The sequence below is a fragment of the Dendrobates tinctorius genome, unplaced genomic scaffold, assembly GCF_039654945.1.
Source record: "Dendrobates tinctorius isolate UK_male_01 unplaced genomic scaffold, ASM3965494v1 ptg000058l, whole genome shotgun sequence".
NCBI lineage: Eukaryota > Metazoa > Chordata > Amphibia > Anura > Dendrobatidae > Dendrobates > Dendrobates tinctorius.
In genome coordinates, this window is record NW_027361726.1 from 196,365 (window position 1) to 223,898 (window position 27,534).

Sequence of the window (27,534 nt, forward strand, 5' to 3'; positions counted from 1 at the left end):
TGTAATGTACTACCAATTATGTCATCTCTGTAGCCCTTTATTGTAATAGGACTACTTTTATATATATATTTGTCAAATAAAATTAGTGCTTTTATTGGTATCCATGAGGGTTCATTCTGATACCCCCCCCCTCTTTTTCTGAGATGATGCGTACCGTTTTTCAAAACTTACCTTGTTCTAGGTGCTGTCAGTTACTATTTGTCTATATATATTTAACTTATTCTATCAAAAAATTTTTGAAAGGTTTTGGGTTTTTCTTTTCGGTGGTTCAGCGGATTTGAAACACCCACCGCAGGTCAGTTTATGCAGCATTACAAAAAAAAGCACAATGGGCATTCTATAAATCCCGTCCACTTTATCAGACCATGCGTTATTGACACAGCTCATCGTGGGAATGTAGCCTGAATAGTGTTTAAACCTTTCCACCCCAGGCAATATTTTAGTTTTTTCCCCCTTTTTTGCATTTGTTTTCCTCTTCCTTTTCTTCCCAGAACCTTTATGTTTTTATTTATGTCACTGTAGCCTTGAAGGTTTATTTTCTGCTGGACGACTTTGTGTGAATGACCTCACCCATTTGTACTGTACTGGAAAACGTGAACAGATTCAAAGTGTAGCAACAAGCCTGCTTAAAAAATGTAATTCCACAACTGTTTTCTGTTTTTGTTTTTTTTTAACCCCATTTGTTATGCGATAAAAATTACGTGGCAATATGATCCTCCAGGTCACTGGTTTTTTTTTTCGTTTATTTTGTATTTAATTTTTTTTTTTTTTAAGTGGGAGAAAAAATATAACCCCTTTTATATAAAAAAAAAAAAAAATTTATTTGTTTTGCAAGACCTGTAACGTTTTCGTTTTGGTCCATAACGTTGTCTGAGGGCCTTGTTTTTTTCAGGTTAATCCAGCGTTGTAATTAATACTATTTTGGGGAAGAGACAATGTTTTTATAGCTTCTTATTACATTTTTTTTTTTTTTCAGTGTTGCGGCCGCTGAAACGTAATACTGGCTTTTCTATAATTTTTTTGAAAATTACTGATCTGGGTAATTAATTTGATATTTTGTTAGATTGGACTGTTACGATGCTATTACCAAATGGGTCATTCTTATTTTTTTTTCCTTTTTATTTATTCTTAATGGGGGTGAATTTATCAAAGTTTCACTGTTTTTGGGCCCCCTCAAGGAACTTGAACTTGCAAATGGTCAATTATTTTTACGTACAGTATTGCTATGTATCAAAAATCACAGTCACCTAGTGGACATCATTGGAGCACCGTTATAATAGACACCAGAGACCTGGGAAATTTGGTCACATAGAGCGATGGTCGGTTAGTACAGTTTGCCTCCCAGGCCGTGCACTGTAAATGCTGCTATTGACAGTGGCATTTAACAGGTTAACACAGCCATATGCAGAACATTTCTACACTCAAAACTGGTTAGATGCAGACAGTGGTTGAATAACACATCTACCATCTGCTGACAAAGATGCGGGCTGATCTTATGAGCCTGTGTCAAAACCAGGGAGCTAAAATTTGACATATCCGTGCTTCTAACTTCGGTAAAGGAGTTACAATAGAACAATAATTATTACTAGTATTCTGTTATTTTTGCCTCCCAAAGAGTTAATAGAAAGTGATTAAAAAGTCAAATGTACCACAAGATGTCACCAATGAAAACTACAGCTTGTCGCTAACTGAAGATGGCGTAACTTATGGCTCGTAAAAATATTTCAACCCAAAAACAAATGTTTTTTTTTTCATTTTTCAAAAATGGAACCAATTTTAGAAAAGTAGTAAAGCATAAATAAAACAATATAAACGTGTTATTTTTTAATACTTGATTTTTTTTGTGCAACACGTCGAAGGGCTTAACATTTTTAAATGGGTAAATCTAATCAGCTTACAGTCCTAAACATTCCTAAAACTTCCAGCTACTACAAGTTCTTGGCCGTTAGGTGCTGAACACTCGTGTTGCAATCACACTTTGCTTTTTCTCCTGTAAGAACTGTGGCATTTTTTAAGCACACAAGGCGCAAACATTTCATTAGCGTTTCCAATCTCTGTAGTCTAAGAAATTATCGACATTGTATAGGGATCTAACAGCTTGGTAAGAACTGATTTGTATGTAAGGCTAATGCTATAAAATGATTTTCATGTAAAAGTATACCTAAGGCTAAGCAATTCTGTATGAAACATGCTATCTAACATCCTGCTTGGTACTTTTTAGATACAATTACTAGATGGAGGCCCGATGCTATTGCATCGGGAGAGCGGTAATGTCACGATGGGGGCAGGCTTTGCAGCGTTGAGAATCTCTCCCCCCCACCGTGTGCCCACCCACCTATCCACTCTTTCCCCATGTGCTGACTTCTCCCGTCTGTGCTCTCTTCTTTGACTTGTCTAAACCCCTTGTCTGCTGTCTCTCTCCTGCCTGCATCCTGTGCTGTGTTCTCCCCTCATGTGCTGTCCCGTTTGAGCTGTCTCATCCCTGTGTCTGACCCTGTACAGAAAATACCACAGCTCCTGGGCAGGGGAGGAAGTAAAAGACAATACTGACATTACAGCAGGAGATCGCAGAAGATACATTTTGTGAGGTAAAATATTGTTTAAAAACAGACAGTGAAATATTTTACCTCACAAAATGAATCCTCTGTGATCCCCTGCTGTAATGTCAGTATTGTCTTTTGCTTCCTCCCCTGCCCAGGAGATGTGGTATGCTCCGTACACGGTCAGACACAGACAATTTATAAAATGAACTTTCGTTTGTGGGAAAACCCCTTTAATGTGACCGGCTTCCTCTGCCTGTAGACACGTCCTGCATCTGCCACCGGGATTAGCCGAATGATTCACTGTGAATTCACGTAATTCGCGCAGGCACAGTGCGACGGTGTTTTGCTGGTGGTACCACGCAAGAGGCTGCATGATTGTGTTAATGTGTGTGTGTGTGGTGCCTACGGGCGTATAGAGTGTGTGTGCGGTGCGATGGTGTTCCACTGGTGGTACCGTGCAATAGGTTGGTACCAGCAGCAGTTTCCATATTGAGATACCCATCACTTGGGTGTCCCAATATGGCGGTTGGTGAACTTCCTCCAATTGGAATTCTGGGATACGGTGACATCTGGACAGAACAGGAAATGAAAACATTACAAGGCAATTATATAAATAGGTGAGCACAGATACCTGACAAACAAGACTAGAACAATTCAACCCACAAAATCCTCATTAGAAAGAACATTGAAAAAGGTGAAAATTCGAATTGGAAAACCTCCTCCCGCTTAGTTATGAAAGGATAAAATATTCCTTCATCCTTTGCTTTTTCCATGTTTATTGCCAAATTACAGCCCACCAGCAGCATATAAGGATATGTAGTTATTTTTTGATGCCCGAGGAATAAAGAAGATTGCAAGATGCTGAAAAATGAGACTGTGTGGCAGTTTCCGAATGTTAACACATTTGCATTTTTCATATCTTTAAGTGATTTTGATATGTGGTCCCCCGGGGCGTTGGCCTGTCGGAGATGACCAATTCCATTACAGACCTGTGATGGATATGGGTCCTGTTTGGAGATCTTGCATCAGGGCCTACAAGCTTTTAGTTACGCCACTGATGGCACCACATTCTGAAACAAGTGTGCTCTGTGGACTGTGATATATTGCTGGACCCTGATTAGTACTGCAGACAATAACTTTACCAAAATGTTACGTACATACATATGTATCTACAATAAAAGAATGTTTTCCCAAGTGAACAAGGTTGACATGTGGATCACAGTTACACTTTGTGAAGTTGATTTTTTTTCCCCTTTCCACTCTATTTTGTAGCCAAGTTAGTGAAACAACTGAAGTAAGCATCATTGTAACTAATATAGCATATTGTGGCGGCTCATAGATATAAAATGGTGTACACAAAAAATAATCATAAGCTTTTTTTAATACTTATCTGAAATGTAACTGTGAAAATGTAAATGTTGTGAATGACAATCTTTTAAATGAGCATTTTTCATTTTCTTTTCAAATGAAGGATCTCTGACTGTCACACTATTTGACCTTGCTTTCCACCTTTTCATTGTCAGACATTAAGTGACTGGGAATGTTGGCAATTTTTGCACCATGGGGTCATTGTGACTGCTGTTTCATCCCCCGCATGCAGACAAATGCGTTTTATGGGTCACTCTGTTATAGTGGTGTCCCTTTAAAACCCCTCCCATGAATAAATTGTTATCCACCAAAGACAACTGTTTTTCATTGCAAGTCTGTGGCATCATGTACACTGCTGTTTTGTGTTGTTTTTTTTTTACATTTTTTAAATTATATATATATATATATATATATATATATATGTAAACAATACATTTCTTCAGTGAAAGTTGATGCTTTTAATTTGTTCCTAATGTTTGTATTTAATATAAACTTGTAATTTTTCATATTTTTCAATGTTTGTGTGAATTCTACAATACAGCCGTGTGAACCATATTCTATGATTTTCAGTGTGTAATAATAATGTTGGATAAGTTCTCTAATATATCTTGTGTCTTAATTATTGAAGCATTTACCCATCAAGTGAACAGGAGAACACTACAAGCCTCATACCTGCTACACATAACACCGGAGGCTCGCTACCTGACCTGACAAACATCCACTTCCCTTCTCCATTGCCAATTCCTTTAGATCCTGAAGAGTCGACATTCCCGACACTGTCAAATTCCAACAGTACTGGCAATCTTGCAACAAATTTAACTCACCTGGGTATTAGCACTGCCAGCCCAGGTAAGCAGTCATAAGTTTTTTATTTAGCAGATACAGTGCCTACAAGTAGTATTCAACCCCCTGCAGATTTAGCAGGTTTGATAAGATGCAAATAAGTTAGAGCCTTCAAACTTCACACAAGAGCAGGATTTATTAACAGATGCATAAATCTTACAAACCAAAAAGTTATGTTGCTCAGTTAAATTTTAATAAATTTTAAACATACAAGTGTGGGTCAATTATTATTCAACCACCCCTAGGTTTAATATTTTGTGGAATAACCCTTGTTTGCAATTACAGCTAATAATCGTCTTTTATAAGACCTGATCAGGCCGGCACAGGTCTCTGGAGTTATCTTGGCCCACTCCTCCATGCAGATCTTCTCCAAGTTATCTAGGTTCTTTGGGTGTCTCATGTGGACTTTAATCTTGAGCTCCTTCCACAAGTTTTCAATTGGGTTAAGGTCAGGAGACTGACTAGGCCACTCCAACACCTTGATTTTTTGCCTCTTGAACCAGGCCTTGGTTTTCTTGGCTCTGTGCTTTGGGTCGTTGTCTTGTTGAAAGATGAAATGACGACCCATCTTAAGATCCATGATGGAGGAGCGGAGGTTCTTGGCCAAAATCTCCAGGTAGGCCGTGCTATCCATCTTCCCATGGATGCGGACCAGATGGCCAGGCCCCTTGGCTGAGAAACAGCCCCACAGCATGATGCTGCCACCACCATTCTTGACTGTAGGGATGGTATTCTTGGGGTCGTATGCAGTGCCATCCAGTCTCCAAACGTCACGTGTGTGGTTGGCACCAAAGATCTCGATCTTGGTCTCATCAGACCAGAGAACCTTGAACCAGTCTGTCTCAGAGTCCTCCAAGTGATCATGAGCAAACTGTAGACGAGCCTTGACATGACGCTTTGAAAGTAAAGGTACCTTACGGGCTCGTCTGGAACGGAGACCATTGCGGTGGAGTACGTTACTTATGGTATTGACTGAAACCAATGTCCCCACTGCCATGAGATCTTCCCGGAGCTCCTTCCTTGTTGTCCTTGGGTTAGCCTTGACTCTTCGGACAAGCCTGGCCTCGGCATGGGAGGAAACTTTCAAAGGCTGTCCAGGCCGTGGAAGGCTAACAGTAGTTCCATAAGCCTTCCACTTCCGGATGATGCTCCCAACAGTGGAGACAGGTAGGCCCAACTCCTTGGAAAGGGTTTTGTACCCCTTGCCAGCCTTGTGACCCTCCACGATCTTGTCTCTGATGGCCTTGGAATGCTCCTTTGTCTTTCCCATGTTGACCATGTATGAGTGCTGTTCACAAGTTTGGGGAGGGTCTTAAATAGTCAGAAAAGGCTGGAAAAAGAGATAATTAATCCAAACATGTGAAGCTCATTGTTCTTTGTGCCTGAAATACTTCTTAATACTTTAGGGGAACCAAACAGAATTCTGGTGGTTTGAGGGGTTGAATAATAAATGACCCTCTGAATAAACTTTTCACAATTTAAAAAAAAATTAAACAAAGAAATAACATTCTTTTTTGCTGCAGTGCATTTCACACTTCCAGGCTGATCTACAGTCCAAATGCCACAATGCCAAGTTAATTCCGAATGTGTAAACCTGCTAAATCTGCAGGGGGTTGAATACTACTTGTAGGCACTGTATGTATGCGTGTGTGTATACAGTGGTATGAAAGAATGTCACACTTAAATGTTTCAGATCTCCAAACAAATGTAAATATTAGACAAAGATAACGCAAACACAAAATGCAATTGTTAAATGAAGGTGTTTATTATTAATGGAAAAAGAAATCCAAATCTACAGGGCCCTGTGTAAAAAAGTGATTACACCCCTCCCTAAACCATAAATTAACTGTGGTTTATCACATCTGAGCTGAGTTGTGGACATGCCCCTGATTCCTCAAACCAATTTTGCCAGAAATCTTACAAACTGCTTTGAAAAATCACAAAATTTTGGCGCAACTCAGAGCTGCACAAAATGCTTGCAACTTTTGGCATTTTCATGGCAGTTACTCCCAGCTATGCCAAAATGGCCACAGCTGGGTGAAATGTGTGCGACTGGGAGCTCTGCGGGGGCATGACACCATAGCTCGTTTAATTCAAGATGAGCTGTGACGCTCTTACTCAAGTCAGCAACTATCGTGTGCCACATGTCAGACGCTCCTGTTTCATGAAGAGACATATGACACGTGATAATCACTCTTATTAATAAAATGTCCAAACATTTGCATGTAACTGAAGAGAAAACGCTATCTGAAAGTTACCGTATGTACTCGAGTATTAGCCGACCCTAGTATAATCTTAGTCAGCTAATTTTGCCACAAAAAACTGGGAAAACATATTGACTTAAGTATAAGCCGGGTATGCATTGTCCCTTCATCCCCCATCTTGGTATGGACGGCCTCCTCATCCCTATCCTGGTAAGCATGGTTCCTCATCCCTATCCTAGTATGCATGGCCTCTTTATCCCCATCCTTGCATGCATGGCCTCCTTATCCCTGTCCTGGCATGCATGGCCTCCTTATCACTGTCCTGGTATGCAGGGCCCCCTCATCCCTGTCCTTGTATGCATGGCACCCTCATCCCTGTCCTTATATGCATGGTTCCTCATCCCTATCCTGGTATGCATGGTTCCTCATCCCTATCCTGGTATGCATGGTTCCTCATCCCTATCCTGGTATGCATGGTTCCTCATCCCTATCCTGGTATGCATGGTTCCTCATCCCTATCCTGGTATGCATGGTTCCTCATCCCTATCCTTGTATGCATGAACTCCATCAGGAAAGCATAAAAAAGTAAACTATCCTACTTACCGTCCCTGCACTCCCTCGCAACATCTTTTTCCGGTGCCAGCAGCGGCCGGGCAATCGTGTCCCTGCTACATAAGGGAGTGAATATTCACTGCGCTGCACGCCTGTGGGAGTGGAGAGAGGTGAATATTCATTTCTCTTAAGTAGCAGGGACACGTGACCACCCGACAGCTGCAGGAGCCGGCTGCTGGGGCTGACACTGTGCACGCTATTACAGAGGAATAAATATTCATTGCCAGTGCAGTGAATATTCATTTCTCTTTAGCAGCGGGCACAGGACTTAGCCGCAGCCGCCGGCTCCTGCCTCTGTGACCCGCTGCTCTGCCGCTACCCCTCTCCCTCCATCTTGTGGGACAATGACTCATGTATAAGCCAAGGGGGACGTTTTTAGAACAAAAAAAGTGCTGAAAAACTCTGCTTATACTCAAGTATATACGGTACTTTGCAGTGTATGTGTGCAGAGCAGGCTGTCTGTCAGAGTGCAGGGGAGTGATTATAGCCACACGTTATATAGTGTGCTTTGACTATTACACCTGTACCATTCCAATGACTAGAAGATAGTGGCTGAATGGAAGATATAACTTTTTCTTTTAACTTAAAAATATGAACAGTCACAGTGAGTTTTTTTGAGTGTTTCCACACATATAACCTTGTTTTTATGAATAAGTATATTATTTGTAATTGTGTATCATTTATTTCCATAATCCATAGAAATGTGTAGAAATTGGGTTTCTTATGTAAGAAGAATCTTTGACAAAATTAAATCCCATCCACTTCTAGTAATGTCCTTTAGGGTTATTATTGTTTTGACACATTGTGCTATTACCAGAAGGATTACTGGCAACATGGTCTAATTAGACCATTAGTTTTTGTAGCCCACAATTATACAATTCTGTGACATACCTTTATGTTTCGAGATAGCTATCAAACCTGTACATAAACCTGTATTATAAATTCTATGAGAGGTGTCATTTTTGTCTAAATTTAGATATTATCATAAATAAGCGTAAAATGTATCCTCCTAAATTTACTACTGTCATGAAGTATGATGACTGAGAAAAAGCCAAAGAATCACAAAGATATGAAAAAGTTGCCCTGGTTAGGAAGGTGAGAACAAGCTCTGGCATTAAGGGGTTAAATGTTTGATTTGTTATTGAGTTTAATACTAATGAGTAACCTCACGCATAGGGTGCTTCTACCACCAACAAGGTTACATGTCCACTTTCAAATACCCTGATTCCAGCAATCTATCACTTACTAGGCGGCTTGTTGTAATTTTCCTAAATTAATTGTTTTATTGGCTGCAAAATAACCAGTTGTCTGAATGCTGAACTCTGAATAACCCCGCCCACAGCTTTGGCAGCGCACACAGAAAGCAGCCAATTAGTGGTGGAGGCGGGGTTATACAGAGCTCATGAATCTGCTTGACTCCCAATGATAAAACTGTGATTTTATCAAAACTTCACTGAGCAGCCCAGTAAGAGACAAGTCACTGGAATCATGTTGCTTTCAGGTTCCAAAAACTTTGACCATTTCTCTTTAAAATCTGATGCATTATTTATTTATTTTTTTTAAATCTTTTTGTTTCTTATTTTTTTTGTTTTGTTTTTGTACATTAATGCAGATGCTGAAGTTTTATTTTAGCTATTACCAAGTTCAGGATTTTTTTCAAATGAATGAGAAATATAAGGAAAGGTCTTCTCTTTCCTTCAGGATCTCTTCTAGCTTTATTTTAACAATTGTAATAAAGAGCTATACCTTAAGGGAGATGACGGATTTTCTCTTAAGTTTACAGTCTCTAAATGTTTTATGTAGTAATTTTTTTAAGTCGCTAAGTTTAAAGGGAACCTACCAACTGAAAAGACACTATTAACATGCAGAAATGGGGTTTATCTGCAAGCTAATAGCCTTGTACCATTCCTTGGGGTGTGCCCTTATGAATGGCAGACTACAGAGTTCTAACGAAAAATGCTTCAGTATTTGTTTGGAAATGCGTATGTTCAGTATAACAGACATGTCAGCCGTGAGGACAGGTCAACTGGTTGTTTTGGGGGCTTTGCAACTATTGAATGACTTCTGTCCTATTCTTCGTAAACATTGCTATCTATTTCCTTTTTAGGACTGACGACAACACAAGGAACAGTTACATGTTCCACGCAGCATCGACAACAGTCGATAAGCCCGTTATCATTAAATTCAGATTCAAGGAGGCAGCAGTCCCAACAGATGTCTCCAACTATATCTCCTCTTTCACCTATTACTCAGGTATGAAGATTATTATGAGGTTCTTCAGTCAGTTTCTCTTTTTATTTATAGAGTAGGAAAAACATAAAATGTTTTAATATACATTGTTCAATAAATAAGTATAACTTCAAGTTACTTACACTTCAGTGCTGTCAATCGATCCAGTAAAGAAGTATAGGCCATTGCCAATCAGTTTCATCTGCTATGGTGCAAGTGAAAGTGACAACGGGGCAGTGGAGACGCAGCAGCAGGACAACCCCCAAAACTGTTTTGCAGGTCCTGGCTACAGACAATTACTCTGTCCTTATCCTTCCTGATGTTTCTTCTCTAGCTTCATGTTTTGCTAGTGCCCAGGACAATGGGCCATTACATGAGGGGAGCTGGACAGGGCAGTAAAAGTCATCAACCAGCTTTCAAGTCTGATATCTGCTCTTTTGTGTGAGTAGGAAAACTAGGAGCATTTCCAGATTCCTACACAATGACCATCCCTGGGCTGCTGGTGTGCATTTTTCTGACTAGATTGTCAGAAACGGACTCCATGAGACTGTCAATGGAGCCCAATGTCCTGCAGTGGTACGTGTGCTCGCAGCCTGGCAAAGTGCATATTGATCAGTGTTTACCAGAAAAAAACAGAATTTGTAAGTCCACCATTAACCCACATCTCTTCACGGAATACTGAGCTTATGCGACAGATGTGAAAGAATCTGGAGATGCCATGGTCAATATTCTGCTGCCTGATACATCAGCCAGTATGACCGATTTGTTGGTGGTTCAATGATGATCTGGAGTGGCAAGTACCTAAACAGTCTCCTAAACCTCCATGTGATTTCCAAGTCTAAACTGATTCCTGTTAAGTTCTGGAAGGAAATCCTTAGAGCCATTGTCAAAACTTACACTTTTGCATTGGGCTCTGGGTTCCTTCTGGGGTAGGGCAATACCTGGCCTCAGGTTGCAAAAGAATGTAGGCAGTTCCTGATTGACAAAGGCATTGATGCTATTGACTGGCACCAGACCTGAATCCAAATGAGAAGTAGTAATTGGCTCAAGTGCTCGTTACTCGAGATTGCCTAGGGTGCTTTGGGTACGCACAGAGAATCACGGGTGCTCGAGTGACTCGTTCGCGTCCTCACGCCCGCATGTTTCGCAGCTTTTAGACAGCCACAAAACATTCGGAGATTGCCTGACATACGCTAACACGTCACTCACTTACATTACAAAGAAATCCTGCAGATTTTACAGGAGATCACTGATGCTGAGATCCAATTGTTGGAGGCGATCCTTTAACCCCTTATTGCCAAAGCCTGTTTTCATCCTTCCTGACCAGGCCAAATTTTTCCATTTTGATCATCACTATCCGCACGCAGAGTGGACTTGGCTCGCACGGCTTACTCACAGCTGTGTGTCTGCTGCAGTGTCAGATGCACAGCAGTCTCCTGTACTTGATCACAAGGTATGCGGGTTACAAGAGCCGCACTCTGATTATATTGATGTATGGGATGCAACTGTGGCATGCGCATTAACCTAGCAACAGTGGAACCATATCACTGCTAAAAATATATATTTATTACCCCAGTTACATGTGGTTTATCTGGTCTGACAGCCATATGTAATTTACACTGGCCGATGTTATATAGCAGTGAGAATTTTTTACCCCAGCGTATGGAAAGATAGGAGTTCAAAATCATATCCCTTCATTTCTTTATATTTAGTGAGCCTGTAAATATGGGTGTTATGCAACCTGACTGATTGACCAGGAACTTTTGGTCAGGTACCCTTATTACAACATATATTATTTTTCCACAACCTTGCACCTATTAGGATTTACTGGAACACAGCTGAGATTATCACTCTTATAGCGATGATCTTTTATACATCCCCATTGGATGTATGTGTACTATATTTTATATTTTTATATATCACATTTTATTGATTATACAATAGAAGTTAATTTTTATTCACACTTTTCCCCTCCCTATTAGTCTAAAATGTTGTATTAGCCCCAGATATTACATTTTCACTCAGGAAAATGGTTAGAAATTGCACCAAAATTTGTCAATTTCTGTTGAACATGGCAATGTCCCGTATATGTCTGTACAGTACTGCTTAGGTACACAGTGAGACTCGGGAGGGACAGAGCGCTTTTTGCCTCTTGGAGCCCAGATTTTCCTGCGGACTTAATATACAGAGCCCCTAAGTGCGAGAATTTATATACAGGTGTAGTTATGATTTTGACTCAGGGTGTTTTCCCAAAGCAAGCACGCTCTGGATGTTGCAGAGTGAAAATTGCAAATGCCAGTGCTCAGTACATTATAGTGCCCATACATTGTGACCAGCTCGAGCTCCTGGAGACACGCACTCTATAAATTAGGCAGGCTCTTCTCGCTACAGTACTGGAAACATTTGGATGCTGAATGTGGTTTAAGCACACTGTGCAGCTCAGAAGGAGGGGGGCATTTGTATTTGGGAGCCCAGAATGTGCTGAATTTCTTTTTGCGGGGCAAGGAACCATGTCACTTTTCAAGAGTCTTTGTTCTACCAGTAACATGGAAGCCCCCTATATTTCCAATAACAGATTACTGACCAAAGTATCTATTTTTTTTTTTTTTTTTTGTGGATTGAGTTGAAGCTTTTATTGGGAACATTTTACATAACATTTGGGATAACATTTATCCTGTGCTCTATGCTGAGCACTTACATCGGTGTTTCCATCTAAAACTCCGAATGATGTGATTCAGATGAAATCCCTGAGGGATCCACTCACTATATTAAGGCAGCAGTGTTAAGGCCCTTTTACATTTAGCGATGCACCAGCGATCCAACCAGCGATCCGACCCGGTCAGGATCGCTGGTGCATCGCTAAATGATCGCTAGTGAGCTTTCATACAGAAAGATCTCACAGCGATGCAGCAGCGACGCAGCGCACGATACTTACCATTCACACACAGCGATCCTGCGTCCTCCCGCCCGCCTCCACGCGTCGCTGGACGTCACAGCAGGAAGTCTCAGCAGGAAGCAGAAGATGAGAAATGGAGCCGGACATTCTCGCGCGATCAGCGATGAGCAGCGGGGGAGCCGGTCGCTGGTAAGTATCACACATAGCGATATCACTAGCAATATCGCTATAACGTCACAAAACCAGTGACGTTTTAGCGATATTGCTAGCGATATTGCTTAGTGTAAAACCCCCTTTACTCTAGGCACTGTCTGGCCTCTGTTCAGTGGTATACGTCTTTTCAGATAAAAGTAAAAAAAGGGTTTTAATATAGTGTTAGCCAGTTTATTTATTTTACTCACTTATATAGCGCCATTAATTCCACAGTGCTTTTACATACATTACAATCACTGTCCCCATTGGGGCTCGCAATCTATATTCCTTATCAGTATGTCTTTGGATTGTGGGAGGAAATCTGAGAATCAAGAGGAAGCCTACACAAACATGGGAAGAACATACAAACTCCTTGCAGATGTTGAAAAAAAGATTGAGTACAATTAAACACAAAACTGTGGTCGACCACGCTTCTACGCACGCTTAAAAAGATGGATACTACTGCATCATAAGCCAGGAGGAGTCCAAAGTGACTCCGTTTTCCTAATTATAGGGAATCATCCATTGGGGTTCCATCAGAATCACTTATTTCATAGAGTTACATGGAAACCTCGGTGTACAGTGCAAGATAAATATGAGCCAAGCCTTACTGCGATCTTTGGGAGGAAGAATAAACGGCATTTCAAGAATTGCAAGTAAGTGATTAAGTGGTTTTATTCTTTGGGTCGGTACAACTTCAGCAATTTCAGATTGAAATAATATATTTAGGTTTTGCTATTATTGCGCGCTAAAAGCTTGTTTTGTTTTTATTTTTTACTAAATGTTTTTCCATCTCAATATTTTGATAGCTATATTTTTTTTTATATTTTATATTTCTGCCGACAGTGTCATGTGAAGGCTTGTTTTTTGCGAGATGAGGTGAAGTTGTTATTGGTACAGTTTTTTTGGCATATAACATTTTTCCCTTTACCCATGACCGCACCATGAGAGCGGGTCTTCCTGTGAGACGGTCCGCACCATGATAGAGGATACCTGTGGATACAAAAAGGCAGAACCTTCTGCCATTTCCCTAGTGGTTTCCTGTCCTAGAAGCAGGATCCCGTGGATGCCCAGGCAATGCCTGGGATCAGATGAAGATAGTTTTCTATATCTAGCAGGAGGCAGCTTTTGCATGGGGTGGCTGGTGAGGGCGTGGTTTCCCTGTTAAAACCGCACCCCAGCCCCACAAGAGCCCGCTTAGGATCCTGGATGCGGGGAATGTGGTCAGGCTCAGACATCCGAGGAAATCGGACATGTCTGTGGTCTGCCCTCCGAAGTTTGTCTTTCTTCCCTGTCCAGACTGGCTGAGCAGTGTCTGGCACAATTGTTAAGAGTCATACTAATAGTGACCCAGGTTCCGCCTGGTCAGATCCCAGAATGCTCAATTTCCACAGCTGCATTATTCATGTCCAGTGATGAAGCCACAAACATGAAGAATCCATTACTGATGCCATCACGCAGGATTCGTGGACCATCTTACAAGCGCAGAATTCAAGGAGGTGATAGGCTTCGGCTTGCGTAGATCCCGACGATGCACTTAGAGTGCTCAGAAGTCACGTTAGGGTGATGTCACATCTCGCGCTTGCGTACAGTTGGAAAAAGCTGGATGAGCAAGTACACAGCCCATGATTACTGGGTGTGGGCAGTCTCCACTGTGCGTGAATCAACCAGACATAGGGACTCCTCCAAATGATTACACTTCGTATTGGAGGGGATTGTCAGCCGGCCCCAGATCACCTATGTTTTAAGGAATGATCCGGTGGCAAGAGGGGGCTTATCCTCATGGACACTTCAGCTGATAGTATGGATAGTCGATGCAAAGTGACACTATCACGGCTACCCCATCCTCTATGATATGAAGGATGGTATGGGTGAGTGGCTGCGTGCCAAAAAAACTTTCTCTCTCACCCATGACAGCACCACGGAGAGAGGGGATCCGCCTACAGATAAAAGGGTGGTACCTCTCCTCCGCCTTCAGTTGGGTTCCTGTCCCTGACTGGGGGACCCACAGTACGGCGTACCTGTGTTTTGAAGAAGAGTCCGGATCCTGGGCCGACCTGTCCAGTATACGGAGGCAGGGAGGCCCCTGTTGCGGCAGGAGCGGTGCCCGAAGCTGCCACCGCTGGGGCCGATGCAGGCCGCCGGGTGAGCGGGGGGGAGACGTTGGAGCCGCCGCTCCGGAAAGGAGATCGGGGCTCGCGGGGACCCGGTGGAAGTGCGAGCAGCGCCATGGTACAGAGAGTACCAAGATGGCTGCTGCCCCGGAAGTAGAGGAGCGGCTTCCGGGTCCCTGGAACTGGTGCATGCGCAGGAGCACGCTCCCCGGCCAGCGCGGTGCAGGATGGGAGCGGTGACGTCACGGGGGCGGCAAAATTTAAAATGGTGGTTTCAGAACTCCTGGCTGGAAGCGATCCTGATAATGGGGGATAGCGACCAGCAACAGGAGCAGCATGCCAGGCTGCAGCCCAAGCAGCACCACCAACACCACCACCGACAGAAGGAACGAGACAAAGACGGCCGTTCCAGCAGCCACTCCACACGGCGCAGTACGTCAGCGGCAAGGAGCAAATCGCCACCAAGAGATCCGCCTATACAGGACCTGACTCCATCTCCCGAACCGGTACCTGCAGCTGCGCACTTTTGGGGGTAAGTGATCTTCGTGAATGTTCACCCTTGTAATACAATTCATCTCCCTTATTAGGGAAAGAAGAAGGGGAAAAAGAAGAACAGGGAATGCCCCACTTGCACTAGACCCCTACCTGTTTCATGGGAGAAAAAACTATGTGAGTCTTGCACAAAAGAAATTCTTTGTCAGGAGCCTCCGGATTTCGCATCCGACCTAAGGGCCGCAATTAAATCGGAGGTTCAGAGTGCCCTCGTATCCCTTAAGCATAGGGATAAAACGAGGAAGAAAGACACGATAGAAACCTCCCAGTCAGACTCTTCCACGTCTGGAGAAATCACGTCTAAAACCTCGGAATCCGGCTCCTCAGACGAGGAAACAGGATGGCGTCACTGTTTTCCCCTAGAAGAGGTAGACAGACTAGTAAAAGCTGTAAGGTCTACCATGGTGGTATTGGACCCTAGGCCGGATAAAACAGTCCAGGACATAATGTTCGGGGGACTAGGCCAGAAAAAACGGAGAGTATTTCCGCTTAACGAAATTGTCAAGGGCCTAATCAAAAAAGAATAGGACAAGCCAGACAGGAAAAATGCTACAGTCCCTTCCCTTAAAAGAAAATATCCCTTTGAGGAGGAGGCATCTACGTCTTGGGATAAAGCCCCGAAGCTCGACGTAGCAGTCGCAAAGGCCTCAAAGAAATTCGCCCTTCCCTTTGAGGACATGGGCACCCTCAGGGACCCCTAGATAAAAAGGCAGATACCTTTCTAAAGGGGGCATGGGAGTCAGCAGGCGGTAACCTCAGGCCAGCCATAGCGGCGACATGTACTTCAAGAGCCCTAATGGTATGGGTGGACCAACTTGAGAAACAGCTGAGGGAAGGGACACCAAGAGACAAGTCATTAGATTCTATCCCAGTAATAAGGGGAGCGGCTGCCTTCCTAGCGGACTCATCGGCCGATTCAGTCAGGCTATCGTCCAAAACAGCAGCACTTTCAAACGAGGCCCGAAGGACACTATGGCTTAAAAGTTGGCCAGGGGACCTACAGACCAAAATGAAATTATGTTCAATCCCCTGTGAAGGGAAATTCCTTTTTGGGGAGACGTTAGATGACATCCACCAGAAAGCAGGGGACAAGAAGAAAGGATTCCCAAATTTGGGGCCAGCAGCATTTAAAAGGCCCTTTCGAAATAGGAGGTTTTTTCAGAGGAGACCACCGAGGGAACAAAAGTGGGATGAAAAAAGAAGAGATAGAGGGTTCTTCTTTAATAACTCTTCCCGAGACAAAAAGCCCTCCAAGTGACAGTACGCCCAGGGTGGGGGGGGGAAGGTTAACCCTTTTCTTCCAGCCTGGAGGAGAATTTCAAACAACCCATGGATAGTAAACCTAATCCAGAAGGGCCTAAGAATAGACTTTCTCTTCCACCTCAAAAGTATGTAACAACGCCGCTGAGATCCAGTACGCGAGAACAGGAAGCGCTAGAAAGTGAGGTCCTAGGCCTAGTAAAAAAAAGGAGCCATCCAGGAGGTTCCCCTGCAGGATATGGGCAGAGGGTTCTACTCTCCTCTTTTTCTAGTAACCAAACCGGACGGCAGCTTTCGAGCGATTATAAATCTGAAAAAGCTAAACGAATACGTCAGGAATCGGAGCTTCAAAATGGAGTCGATCAGGTCCACCACCAAAATCCTGTTCCCAAACTGCTACATGACGGTGTTAGATCTCAGCGACGCCTATTATCACGTCCCTATCCACAAAGACTCCAGAAAATATCTCAGGTTAGCCATCTCAATAAAGGGCAAGGTGAAAGAATTCCAGTACAGAGCCCTGCCGTTCGGAATATCGATATCCCCGTGGGTATTTACCAAAATAATAGCAGAAATGATAGCTCATATAAGGGAACAAGAAAGACATAGTAATAATCCGATATCTAGACGATTTCCTAATAGCAGGCAGCTCGGCTCAAAAATGCAGAGAACAGAGGGACAGGGTGATGGACACTCTACAAGGCCTAGGCTGGCTTCTAAATCTAAAAAAAATCAAGATGCGAGCCCAGCAGGGTACAAGAATTCTTGGGCCTAACACTAGACTCAAACATTCAGGAGTGTCGCCTCCCAGACCACAAAAAGAAAATCGCTCAAATTACAGAAAGAGCAATCCAAAATCCCTCTATGACATTAAGGAAAGCTATGTCACTGTTGGGTTCCCAGGGAGGACGGGGCAAGAATGATACTGATAGCCCCTTTCTGGCACAAAAGAACCTGGTTTTCCTGGCTAAGAATGCTCTCAGTAACTGACCCATGGATCCTACCTGACCTTCTACTGCAGGGCCCAGTGTTACATCCTCAGGCACCGAACCTCCGTTTAACAGCATGGAATTTGAGAGGGCACTGATGAGGGACAGGGGATTTTCAGAGAACCTGATAACTACACTACAAAAAAGTAGGAAACCGGTTACGATGAGAGCTTACGGCAGAACATAGAAAAAATTCCTATCTAATTCTAGGGCAAAGGTTCAGGACGGGGTTCAGATTGATAAGATCCTAGAATTTCTACAAAAGGGCCTAGAACAGGGTCTGGCGGTCAACACATTAAAAGTACAAATAGCGGCGTTAGGCTCCCTCTATAACCATGATGTAGCAGGTGACCCTTGGGTAGCACGGTTTATTAAGGCCGCAACCAGATCTAAGCCAATAGCTAGTCAAAGGTTACCGTCATGGGACCTGAATATTGTACTTTCAACATTGACAGGCCCTCCGTTCGAACCAATTTACTCGGCACCCCTAAAAATCCTATCACTTAAAACGGTGCTTCTGGTGGCACTAACATCAGCTCGAAGAGTGAGCGAAATTCAAGCCTTATCAGCAGGGCCACCTTTTACAAAAATTCTAGAGGATAGAGTCATCCTAAAACCTGACCTGGCCTATCTACCTAAAGTATCATCACATTCCACAGGTCCCAAGAGGTAGTCCTTCCTTCTGCCCAAATCCAAAAAATAAGGGGGAAGAAAAATTCCACACTTTAGATGTTAAAAGGTGCCTAGTACAGTACTTAGAGGCCACCAAAAAATGTAGGAAGGAAGGCTCTCTCTTTGTATGTTTCCAGGGTCCTCGGAAGGGGCTCAAGGCATCCAAGAGTATCCTGGCAAGGTGGATAAGGAATGCGATTGCCCTGGCATACTCATCCAGTGGAAATACCATCCCGGAGGGGCTCTGAGCTCATTCCACAAGGGTAATGGCGACCTCATGGGCTGAAAGATCTGAGGTATCAATAGAACAAATCTGTAAGGCGGCCACCTGGTCATCACCTTCAACCTTTTTCAGGCACTATAGATTAGATCTAGCCTCTACATCTGACGTGACCTTCGGGAGAAGGGTCCTTCAGGCGGTGGTCCCTCCCTAAGCTACCAATCTCTGTAATTCTCTCCGTGGTGCTGTCATGGGTGAGAGAGAATAGCTTAGTTACTCACCGATAACGGTGTTTCTCGGAACCCATGACAGCACCTTCTTATTCCCCTCCCCTTCACAAGTGTGGTGAGCACGTTTTACTGTTAATAGAGTGTTTCCGTTTAGGCACGGTGCTTTTAATAAATAAGCAGTATTATAATATTGTCTATATATTTCTGTTGTCTAACTAACCTGGAGACCCTCTGATGCTCTGTAACCAACTGAAGGCGGAGGAGAGGTACCGCCCTTTTATCTGTAGGTTCCTGTCCCTGAAGGGCGGATCCCCTCTCTCTGTGGTGCTGTCATGGGTTCCGAGAAACACCGTTATCGGTGAGTAACTAAGCTATTTTCTCCTTTAGTAATGTATTCATATTAATGCTCTAAGGGGAGAGACTTTGGAAGGCCTCAATTAAAATAAGGTTTAAGGAGTGTACTTCTTGTCAATCTAAACTGGCTGCCTCCTACACTAATGTTCTATGTCAAAATTGTATTGAGGCCACAGCTGAGAGTCAGTCTATGTTTAAATCTATCAGACATATGATTAAAGTGCAAATTCATACTGCTCTTAAGGGTGAGAGACTGAAACAGGCCAAAAAGTGGGACACTTGTAGGACGCTCCATGGAAGGGATCTTGATTTGAATTATTCAGATGCTAGTGAAAATCCTGAAGGCTTTAATATCCGAGAGGCAGACTCAGAATATTCTTCTTCCTTCTCTTCATCAAATTCCTCTTCCTCCTCCAAAGGTGAGGGTTCAGGGAAACCATTTTTTCAATTTGAGGAAACGGACCAAGTGTAAATAGCCATCAGAGCCACTATGGGGTATTGAAGATGCCAAAGAATCAAGGTACATATAGGACGTTACGGTCTAGAAACTAAGAATAGGAGGACCTTCTTTATCTATAAGAATGTCTTAGATAATTAAGAACGAATGGCAAAAAACAGATTAAAACTGCTTTATTCCAAAGCGTGTCAAAACCTAAATATCCATTTGAGGACCTGTTTCAACTATATGAGATGAGGCCCCAAAGATTGATATTTTTTTCATCTCTAAGGTGTCGAGGAAGACGTTCCTAACATTTCATAGAAAACTATGTAACTAAGGAAGGCGCTATATATGTGGCATACTATATACTAAGGGACTGCGCTATACATAATAAGTGAGTACACTATATACTAAGGGTCTGTGCTATACATAAGTGAGTACACTATATACTAAAGGATTGTGCTGTACATAATAAGTGAGTACATTATATACTAAGGGACTGTGCTATACATAATAAGTGAGTACACTATATACTAAGGGACTGTGCTATACATAGTACATTATATACTAATAGACTGTGCTACAGTCCTGTATCCGTGTGCAGTGTCTGTGTGCTGCCGCTTTTACAATCGCATTGAGCATGTCATATTCTGATCCTCAAAGTCGTGTCGGAACAAAGCATTCTCTGACCCTCACAGATCTGTGAGTGGACCTATAAAACTCTACAAGTCTGTGTGCCGTCCGATTTAAAAAAGTCTGGAAACACACGGATATTTCACACAAATGTGAGAATATAGAATAATGGATAACATTATCACTCCAAATCAAACAGTGCAGATACAGAATAATATTTACAACCAGGCACTTACCGCTGACGTCTCATCTGATTAGAGTCGATTTCTGCTGTTTCTTCTCCATCTAGTCAGACCTTCATGTCGACATCTCTCAGCCATGATTCGTCTTGTCATGATGATCATCGCAGCCCTGAAAATGACAAGGTCACATACATTGTATACATACAGCTGAACCAGAAGTTTACATACACTATATAAAAAGACACATATGCATGTTTTCTCCTTCGTCTCATTGGTGGACACAGATACTGTGGGTGTATGCTTCTGCCGCTAGGAGGCTGACACTAAGTGAAAAAAAGAGGTTAGCTCCTCCTCCGCAGTATACACCCTCGCCCCTATTGCGGGCGGAAATCAGTTTTTGCTTAGTGTCCTATGGAGGCACACACAGTCTGGATCTCTCCAGACTATTTTTTCTAGTTTACTATGAAGATGAGACAGGGGCGACGGATCCTATTGAAAGGGTCCGATCTCCCCAAACCATCAACGGGCGAGCACGCGTTGAGTATCGTCTCCGCGTATCCTTTCCCGCACCGAGGGACATCTCTGGTACTTTTCCCCAGACATCTATTTTTTTTCTTTGTTTTTTATTTTATGAAGATAAGACAGCGGCAACGCATCCTATTGAAAGGATCCGATTTCCCCAAACCATCAACGGGCGACCACGTGCGAGTATCCCTCCACGTATCCTCTCCCGCGACGTGGGACATTATGCCAGATTTAGCCCTGTCCACCCCTAGGTATTGAAACCATGGGCTTGCACAGAGGCACAAGACTAGTCTGTGCGGCCCCCACTGCTCCACCAACGCTAGACGGCGGTGCTGCAAGGTGGCGGACGGTCCCTCTCCTCACCCCCTGAAGGGGTTAGATGGAGCTAGGGTGCCTGCACCGTCCTATTTTTTATCAAAGACCCCCTCACATACCTGCGCTCAGGCTAGAGGATCATTGGTGAGGAGAGGGTCGGGGAGGGATCCTGCGAAGATTTCGGTCTGGAGCCCACAGCCGCAGCATGCCTCGCGGTGTCCACTAGCCATGCAAGAGAAGGGCTGGATCCGTCAGAACAGGAACACTGCGCCGGTCAGCGCCACTTTTGGTACCGCAACCCCCCCCCCGGTCGAGTAGGGGAAAAATTGAGGCTTCGGCCGGAGCTAGGCCGCGGCCGGAAGTTCCGCCCTCGGGGCCGCGTGTCACTTCCGGCAGCCCGCCCCGCACTCGGCAGCGGTAAAAATCGAGGCCCCGGCTTCAGAGCACGGGCTAGGCCGTAAAGTGGGAGTACCGCCCCTAGAGCGATTTTACAGGCTGGTGCGCGCCACAGATGTCGGCGCGCGATTTAAAGGAAGCATCCAGGTCGGGGGGGGGCGAGCAGGACTGGGGTAAGTGCTGCCCGAGAGGCTACCTCCTCCCCATATCCCCAGCAGCGGACAGATACAGCATGTCCGAACAAAAGCAAAGACGCACACGTTCTTTTACGTGGCGTGCATCTCTTGTCGGGCTGCGTTTCCGCGGGCGCAGAGCAGCATTTATGCGAAGCCTGCGAATCCAAACGCGCCAGGAGCCCTCCCCTGCGACCTTGACCAATGTGTCAAATCCCCCGGAGTGGGCCCGATCACTGTCACAGTACATGGCGTCGCTTACGAGAGCAATAGAATCCCTTCAAGCCCCAGATAGGGGCAGGGACAGTGTCTCGCCGCCTTTAGAGGGAACCTCCACCTCGCAGGAGCCTCCGGCCTGCAGGGGCCACCCTCATTCCAGGCTGACCCGGGGGAAACGAATCCACACGGTGTCACCCAGTCCATCCGGTGCCTTTGGCATCCGTAAGATCTGCTTCTCTCTCCCCGTCACCAGTGGTTGATAGCGAGCAGACCTCAGATTGCGACTCAGACGAGCCCATGGACCTGGACACTCCAAGGTCACGTGAAACAGTGGACAGACTCATAGAAGCCATCAATCAGACCCTGGGGATTGAGGATGATACCGCAGCGGCTACGGGGCATAAAGTGGCATGTAAACGGGTGAAGCGGCTGCACAGAATTTTTTCCTCTCACCCTGAGTTTGAGGACATAGTGCAGCGGCACAGAGAACGTCCAAAATTGCATTTTTCTCGGGTTAAAGGGCACTCAAAACGTTATTCGTTTGCTCCGGACCTCTGTAAAGAATGGATGGAATCCCCAATAGTGGATTCTCCGGTTTCACGCCTGGCCACTAAGACCCTGTTATCTATCCCTAGGGTTTCCTCAATTAAAGATCCCACGGACTGCCTTATTGAGAGCCTAGGTCGTTCAGTATATGAGGCGTCAGGCTCCCTCGTTCGCAGCAACTTGGGTAGCCAAGGCTATGCTATCATAGTCAGAAACATTAAACAAGGTCGCGCAGGAGCAGGATCTACCTGCAGAGATCTCGGAGGTCATGTCAGATGACGATAGCCGGAGATTAGGTATTGAATGCATCTTTGGATGCGGCCAATTGTTCAGCACTTGCTGCCGCTAATGCAATCTCTATCTGAAGAGCCCTGTGGTTGAGGACATGGTGGGCCGATTCTACTTCCAAGAAGTCCTTGACTTCTCTGCCTTATCAGTGCGGCCGCCAATTTTTGTATCAGTTTATCTCCGACTCCACAGGAGGAAAGAGCGGGTTTCTCCCTCAACAGAAGGTTAAATCGTTTTTTCGTCACCCGGTTCAGGCACGTTTTCGGGCCTTTCGCAGTGCCGCCGGGCGTGACGGCCTTGGTCAGGTGGTGGCCGCTAAGCAGCCTGAGCCTGGTCCGGGACCCGAATAGGAGACCGGTCCGGGGTCATGCGTTAAAAGACTCCGGGTGGACTACGGGGCCCAATTCCGCCACCTCAGGCCGCCCCAATCAGGATAGGGAGCGGCAGGTCATATAGAGCCAACCCGTTGGGGAGAATGCGTGCTCAACAGGCCAGATCGAGGGGACCCAGATCCTAAGGATCATCGGCCAAATGACTCGAAGTCTTTACCAGACGACACCAGCAAAGTGGGCGGCCGCCTACTCTGTTTTCACCACGTCTGGGCCAACATCGCTCACGACGCATGGGTAAAAGAATTGGTGTCCTCCGGTTACGTTACAATATAGAATTTGTCAGATACCCTCCAAGATGGTTTTTTCTTTCCCGGCTTCCCAGGGTGGATACCCAGGTACCCAGGTAAGGGTTCTATTGGGAGCCATCAAGTCGCACCTGCACAGCGGAGTCATTGTTCCAGTGCCGGAACACAGAAGAGCTCAGTGGTTTCATTCCAACCTTTTTGCGGTTCCCAAAAAGGACGGGTCTGTCAGGCCTGTTTTTTGGACCTGAAGCTTCTGAACAAATTCATCAGGATCAGACATTTCCGGATGGAGTCTCCGATCAGTCATAGCGGTCATGGAGCAGTGAGAATACTTGGCCTCAATTGACAGCCAGGATGCATTTCTGCATATTCCCATTTTTTCCTCATCAGAGGCGGCTACACTTCGCCATCAGCGTTCAGCATTTGCAGTTTGTAGCGCTACCCTTCGGGCTAGCCACAGTTCCCAGAGTGTTCACAAAGGTTATGGCAATTGTCAGGGCCACACTACATTCTCGAGGCATAGTCATCTTGCCTTATCTGGACGACCTCTTGGTCAAGGGCCCGTCAATACGGGCATGTGAGGAAGGTGTCAACATCACGCTAGATACTCTTGCCGCTTAGATGGTTGGTCAATGCAAAGAAATCATCCCTTGTGCCAGCTCAGAGGATCTCCTTCCTAGGAATGATCTTCGACGCTTGCTGAAGGTTGATAATTCTCCCTCAGGAAAGGGCGCTAGTCTCCGGCAGGGAGTCCGGACACTACGCCAACCAGTCCCTCATACCATCCGATCCGCGATAAGGATCCTAGGGAAAATGGTGGCAGCAATCGAAGCGATAACTTACGTCCAGTTCCATCCTTCACCCCCTGCAGCACGCCTCGTGTCAGCCTGGGACAAGAATCCTTTCACGCTCGATCGGCGGTGCAAACTGTCCTCTCAAGTCAGGCAGTCGCTCGGATGGTGGATAACCAGTTCTTCTCTGGCCTAGGGGAAACCTTTCCCCCCATGTCATGGGCTGATAATGACAATCAACGTCAGTCTCGTCGGTTGGGGAGCGGTGTTTCGCCACCACACAACCCAGAAACGGTGGTCGCCACAGGAGGCACGCCTCCCGATTAACTTATTGGGGATACGAGCAATTCAGCTGGCTCTGCAGAAGTTTCATCACTTTCTAGCAGGCCGCCCCGTCCGGATTCCATCGGACATCGCCACGGCGGTGGTTTACATAATTTGTCAGGGGGGCACCCGCAGCAGAACAACCAGGCGCGAGGTGGAGCACATTCTTCAGTGGGCCGAAGCAAACCACTCAGTGATTTCGGCTGTCCACATCCCGGGCGTGGAAAATTGGGCGGCAGACTTCCTCAGCCGGCAGGGTCTTGCATCCGGAGAGTGGTCTCTACATCCCGAAGTTCTTCAACAGATTTGTCAACTGTGGGGAGCTCCGGATGTGGACCTGATGGTTTCCAGAGTGAATGCCAAGGTGCCCACATGTCGCTCGGGCCAGGGACCCGCAGGCATTCGCGGTGGACGCGTTGGTTCTACCATGGAACCAGTATCGCCTCCCATATCTATTTTCCCCACTGACACTACTCTCGAGAGTCAGCAAAGGGATCAAGACGGAAGGGGGGCCGGCGATTCTGCTGGCCCCAGACTGGCCCCGTCGAGCGTGGTACGCAGATCTAAGGCAGCTGCTCGCCGATGTTTCTGGGCGCCTGCTAGAGCGCCCAGATCTACCGTCTCAAGGGCTAATTTGCCACCGGAACTCAGGGACCCTGTGTTTGACGGCAGGGCCGTTGAATCTTGGATTCTAACCCAGGCAGGGTTCGGGAGCAAGGTGGTCGCTACAACGATTAGCGCCCGGAGGCCTGCTTCAGCATGAATTTACCACCACACCTGGAAGGTGTTCTTTGCTTGATGTCGAGGCCGTGGTGTTTCTCCGCTAAGATTCTTGATCTCCAACATCTTGGTTTTTCTCCAGTCGGGCTCAGAGAGCCCGGATAGCTCAGTCGGTAGAGCATTAGACTCGGGCTTTGCCCCAGGTTTCCGCAGGAGACAAATGTCGGCCTTATCCGTCCTGTTCCAGTGCAGGGTTGCTACCAATTTGCAGGTGAAAACTTTTCATCCGGGGAGTGTCCCACTTGATACCTCCCTATATGTCGCCGAGGGACGCCTGGGTTCCTAACATGGTCCTAAGTGTTCTGCAGGAAGCTCCATTGGAACCGCTTCAGGATATCGCTTTGAGGTACCTTTCCTGGAAAGTTGTTCCCCTAGTGGCCATAACTTCCATCAGGCGGGTTTCAGAGCTAGCGGCTCTATCCTGCCGAGCTCCGTTCCTCACTTTCCATAGGTATAAGGTGGTCCTCAGACCAGCCCCTCTTTTTCTGCCGAAGGTCGTGTCCTCTTTGTCACATCAATGAAGATGTTGCTTTGCCTTCATTTTGTCCAGCACCGGTGCACCGTGTAGAAGAAGGTTCTTCACACGTTAGACCTGGTAAGAGCCCTCCGGAGGTACGTGTCGGACGGCACCCTTTCCTCAGATGGACACGCTGTTCGTGCTCCCTGAAGAACGCAGGAAGGGACTCGCTGCCGCAAAGTTGACCATAGCCAGATGGATTCGTTTGACTATTCAGGAGTCCTACTGCATTAGAGGCACGCCGATTCCGGCAGGGATCAGAGCGCACTCTACCCGGTCGGTGGGCACCTCTTGGGCGCTTCAGCACCAGGCTTCAACAGAACAGGTTTGCAAGGCAGCAACCTGGTCCAGCCTACACACATTTGCCAAACATAATATCCATACTCAGGCCTCGGCGGATGCAAGCCTGGGTAGAAGGAGTCTCCAAGCAACGGTAGCGCACCTTTAAACAGGAGGTGCATGTAGCTTGGATCGGTGAGTCAATCTCCCACCCATGGACTGCTTTAGGACGTCCCACAGTATCTGTGTCCCCCAATGAGACGAAGGAGAAACATGGATTTTTGTGAGTACTCACCGTAAAATCCTTTTCTCCGAGAGGCTCATTGGGGGACACAGCACCCACCCTATTAGCCAGTTGGCTCTTGTTTAAATGAATATGTGTTTACTTATTTGATATAAGGGTGGTGTTTTCCTTTGGACATGTTGTACCTGTATTAAGGCTGATTTTTTGTCCTCCTACTGCTTTGGCACCAAACTGATTTCCGCCCGCAATAGGGGCGAGGGTGTATACTGCGGAGGAGGAGCGAACCTCTTTTTTTCACTTAGTGTCAGCCTCCTAGAGGCAGAAGCATACACCCACAGTATCTGTGTCCCCCAATGAGCGTCTCGGAGAAAAGGATTTTACGGTGAGTACTCACAAAAATCCATGTTTTCTCAATATCTGACATGAAATCAAAATAAACCATTCCCAATTTAGGTCATTTAGGATTAGCATAATTAATATTTTCCAAATGCCAGAATAATGAGAGAGAGTGAATGTTTTAAGGCATTTTTATTACTTAATGCAAAGTCAAAAGTTTACATATACTAAGATTACTATGCCTTTAAACAACTCTGGATTGCCCATATGATGAGGTCATGTGTTTGGAAGTTTGTTTTTTTTTAGCAACATCTGAGTTAATTAGGGACATACCTGTGGAAATATTTTATTGCACACCTGAACCTGAGACACACTGCTTCTTCGTGTAGCATCATGGAAAGTCTAAAGAAATCAGCCAAGATATCAGGAAGAGAATTGTGGACTTGCAGAAGTCTTTCTCATCCTTGGGTACAATTTCAAGATACCTGAAGGTGTCTTGTTCATCTGTACAAAAAATTATACGCAAGTACAAACAAGATGGGAATGTCCAGTCATCATACCCCTCAGGAAGGAGGTGGGTTCTGTGTCCCAGAGATGAACGTGCTTTTGTCCGACATGTGCATATCAACCCA

At 45.2% G+C, this 27,534-nt stretch overlaps 1 protein-coding gene across 5 annotated transcripts in view; it reads left to right on the forward strand.

The window, feature by feature from the left end:
* Positions 1-27,534, forward strand: part of CRTC1 (CREB regulated transcription coactivator 1) — a 239,625-nt gene that overhangs the window by 144,286 nt on the left and 67,805 nt on the right. For all 5 annotated transcript variants that reach the window (XM_073577901.1, XM_073577900.1, XM_073577903.1 and 2 more), the window contains 2 exons: positions 4,540-4,760; positions 9,678-9,823. In XM_073577901.1, coding sequence (XP_073434002.1) covers positions 4,540-4,760; positions 9,678-9,823 — 367 coding nt within the window. The remainder of the gene's footprint in view (positions 1-4,539; positions 4,761-9,677; positions 9,824-27,534) is intronic.